This window comes from Salvelinus sp. IW2-2015, unplaced genomic scaffold, assembly GCF_002910315.2.
Source record: "Salvelinus sp. IW2-2015 unplaced genomic scaffold, ASM291031v2 Un_scaffold4143, whole genome shotgun sequence".
NCBI classification, from domain to species: Eukaryota; Metazoa; Chordata; class Actinopteri; order Salmoniformes; family Salmonidae; genus Salvelinus; species Salvelinus sp. IW2-2015.
Window position 1 is genome coordinate 27416 of NW_019945415.1, and position 3675 is coordinate 31090.

Below are 3675 nucleotides of genomic sequence, written 5' to 3' on the forward strand. Positions count from 1 at the left end.
GGGGGTTAGTCTGGGTAGCCATCTCATTACTCATTAGGTGTTCAGGAGTCTTAGTCACGGGGTAAAGCTGTTTAGAAGCCTCTTGGACCTAGACTTGGTGCTCCGGTATCGTTTGCCGTGCGGTAGCAGCGAGAACAGTTTATGACTAGGGTGGCTGACAATTTTTAGGGCCTTCCTCTGACACCGCCTGTATAGAGGTCCTGGATGGCAGGAAGCTTGCCCCAGGATGTACTGGGCCGTTCGCACTACCCTCTGTAGTGCCTTGTGGTCGGAGGCCGAGCAGTTGCCATACCAGGCAGTGACGCAACCAGTCAGGATGCTCTCGATTGTGCAGCTTGTAGAAACTTTGAGGATCTGAGGACCCATGCCAAACCTTTTCAGTCTCCTGAGGGGGAATAGGTTTTGTCATGCCCTCTTCAGTACTGTCTTGGTGTGCTTGGACCATGTTAGTTTGTTGGTGATGTGGACACCATGGAACTTGAAGCTCTCAACCTGCTCCACTACAGCCCCGTCGATGAGAACGGGGGCTGCTCAGTCCTCCTTTTCCTGTAGTCCAGAAACATCCTTTGTCTTGATCACATTGAAGGAGAGGTTGTTGTCCTGGCACCACACGGCCAGGTCTCTGACCTTCTCCCTATAGGCTGTCTCATCGTTGTCGGTGATCAGGCCAACCACTGTTGTGTCATCGGCAAACTTAATGGTGTTGGAGTCGTGCCTGGCCATGTAGTCATGAGTGAACAGGGAGTACAGGAGGGGACTGAGCACGCACCCCTGAGGGGCCCCCATGTTGAGGATCAGCGTGGTGGATGTTTTGTTACCTACCCTTTCCACCTGGGGGCGGCCCATCAGGAAGTCCAGGATCCAGCTGCAGAGGGAGGGTCCTTAGCTTAGTGATGAGCTTTGTGGGCACTATGGTGTTGAACGCTGAGCTGTAGTCAATAAATAACATTCTCACATATCTAGGTGGGAAAGGGCAGTGTGGAGTGCAATAGAGATTGCATCATCTGTGGATCTGTTTGGGCAGTATGCAAATTGGAGTGGGTCTAGGGTTTCTGGGATAATGGTGTTGATGTGAGCCATGACCAGCCTTTCAAAGCACTTCATGGCTACGGACGCGAGTGTTACGGGTCTGTAGTCATTTAGGCAGGTTGCCTTAGTGTTCTTGGTCACAGGGACTATGGTGGTCTGCTTAAAACATATATTGGTATTACAGACTGACAGGGAGAGGTTGAAAATGTCAGTGAAGACACTTGCCAGTTGGTCAGCACATGCTCGCATCGCAGTACACGTCCTGGTAATCTGTCGGGCCCTGCGGCATTGTGAATGACGACCTATTTAGGTCTTACATCGGCTGCGGAGAGCGTGATCACACAGTCTTCTGGAATAAGCTAGTGCWCTCATGCATGTTTCAGTGTTATTTGCCTCGAAGCGAGCATAAAAGTAGTTTAGCTCGCTTGGTAGGCTCGTGTCACTGGGCAGCTCTCGGCTGTGCTTCCCTTGTTGTCTGTAATGGTTTGTAGTCTGATAAGTAGTACTTTAAGGTATCTGTACTTAAGTAGTTGTTTGGGGTAGTTTAAACCACTGATCATACCCATGAAGATTCAAGTTTGTAATCGCTGGTTCTTCAAAGTACTGAGTAAAGGGTCTGAATACTTATGTAAATGTTACATTTTTGTTTATTTTTTAAATCATTGCAAAAATGTCTAAAAAACTGTTTTTTCCCTAACCTAACCTGTTTTTMCCCTAACCCTTTGTCATTATGGGGTAGTGTGTAGGTTACAGCTTTATTCTAAAATGGATTAAATTGTTTCCCCCCTCAATCTACACACAATACAAAAACAGGTTTAGACATTTCTCCTAATTTATTAAAAATAAAACTGAAATATCACATTGACATAAGTATTCAGACCCTTTACTCAGTACTTTGAAGCACCTTTGGCAGCGATTACAGCCTGGAGTCTTTGGTACAACGCTACAAGCGCACCTGTATTTGGGGAGTTTCTCCCATTCTTCTCTGCAGATCCTCTCAAGCTCTGTCAGGTTGGATGGGGAGCYTCGCTGCACAGCTATTTTCAGGTCTCGCCAGAGATGTTCGATCGGGTTCAAGTCCGGGCTCTGGCTGGGCCACTAGAGAGCATTCAGAGACTTGTCCCAAAGCCACTCCTGCATTTTCTTGGCTGTGTGCTTAGGGTATTCAGGCCAAAGAGTTCAAGCTTGGTTTCATCAGACCAGANTAAGCTAGCTACTGTAGCTATCCAGTACCTCCTCCACTTTGTGTTGTAATGTAGCTAGTTCGTTAGCTAAGCTAGCTACTGTAGCTATCCAGTACCTCCTCCAGTATGTGTTGCTAGCTAGGCTAGCCACTGATGTGATGTCTACCCTTGAAGGGAGGTTTAGAGAATGGTAAAAGGCAACATGAGGGGCAAAGCGAACAGGTTGTCAGCCTCATCTTATAACTACAGACTAGTACGTTAGCTAGGCTAGCTACTGTAGCTATCCAGTATGTGTTGTAGCTAGTTCGTTAGCTAGGCTAGCTACTGTAGTTACCCAGTACCTCCTCCAGTATGTGTTGTAGCTAGTTCGTTAGCTAGGCTAGCTACTGTAGCTATCCAGTACCTCCTCCAGTATGTGTTGTAGCTAGTTCGTTAGCTAGGCTAGCTACTGTAGTTACCCAGTACCTCCTCCAGTATGTGTTGTAGCTAGTTCGTTACCTAGTAACAGGTTGTCAGCCTCGTCTTAAAACTACAGACCTTTCCGCAGCCTGATGATCCACTTCCCCCCGTTCTTATTAGCTTCATCCTGGAGGGGAACAGACACACACCCCCAACCCAGTGAATACCAGAAAGGTATTATACTGGATGGGCTCCTATCATACTGATGGACTCACCATCTTAGAGACACACACCTCCCACATTATACCTATATAATAATAATATATATATACCTACATGTTACCACCCACATTATACCTATATAATAATAATATATATATACCTACATGTTACCACCCACATTATACCTATATATAATAATAATAATAAATATATACCTACATGTTACCTCCCACATTATACCTATATAATAATATAATGTATACACCTATATATAATATAATGTATACACCTATATATAATATAATGTATACACCTATATATAATATAATGTATATACCTACATGTTACCTCCCACATTATACCTATATATAATAATAATAATATAATGTATATACCTACATGTTACCGCCCACATTATACCTATATATAATAATAATATAATGTATACACCTACATGTTACCTCCCACATTATACCTATATATAATAATAATATAATGTATACACCTATAATATAATGTATATATATATATAATTATAATGATGTATATACCTATATATAATAATATAATGTATGTACATGTTACCTCTCACATTATACCAATATATAATAATAATATAATGTATATATATATATATAATTATAATAATGTATATACCTATATATAATAATAATAATATATGTACATGTTACCTCTCACATTATACCAATATATAATAATATAATGTAAATATATATAATTATAATAATGTATATACCTATATATAATAATATAATGTATATATATATATATAATTATAATAATGTATATACCTATATATAATAATATAATGTGTATATAT

General features: G+C 41.4%; 1 protein-coding gene and 2 long non-coding RNA genes across 3 annotated transcripts in view; 1 reads left to right on the forward strand and 2 right to left on the reverse strand.

Moving 5' to 3' along the window:
- LOC139026219 (uncharacterized) overlaps nucleotides 1–2506 on the reverse strand; it is a 2772-nt gene extending 266 nt beyond the window's left edge. Inside the window, exons 1-2 of the long non-coding RNA XR_011477971.1 lie at nucleotides 2465–2506; nucleotides 2263–2356 (exon numbers count right to left, since the gene is read on the reverse strand). This is a non-coding gene — a long non-coding RNA (uncharacterized lncRNA). The remainder of the gene's footprint in view (nucleotides 1–2262; nucleotides 2357–2464) is intronic.
- Nucleotides 1–3675, reverse strand: part of eif4e2rs1 (eukaryotic translation initiation factor 4E family member 2 related sequence 1) — a 28603-nt gene that overhangs the window by 2040 nt on the left and 22888 nt on the right. The window contains exon 6 of the mRNA XM_024143560.2: nucleotides 2751–2799. Within this exon, the coding sequence (XP_023999328.1) occupies nucleotides 2751–2799 (49 nt within the window). The remainder of the gene's footprint in view (nucleotides 1–2750; nucleotides 2800–3675) is intronic.
- Nucleotides 1–3675, forward strand: part of LOC139026217 (uncharacterized) — a 12664-nt gene that overhangs the window by 1776 nt on the left and 7213 nt on the right. The gene's annotated exons all lie outside the window — the stretch shown is intronic.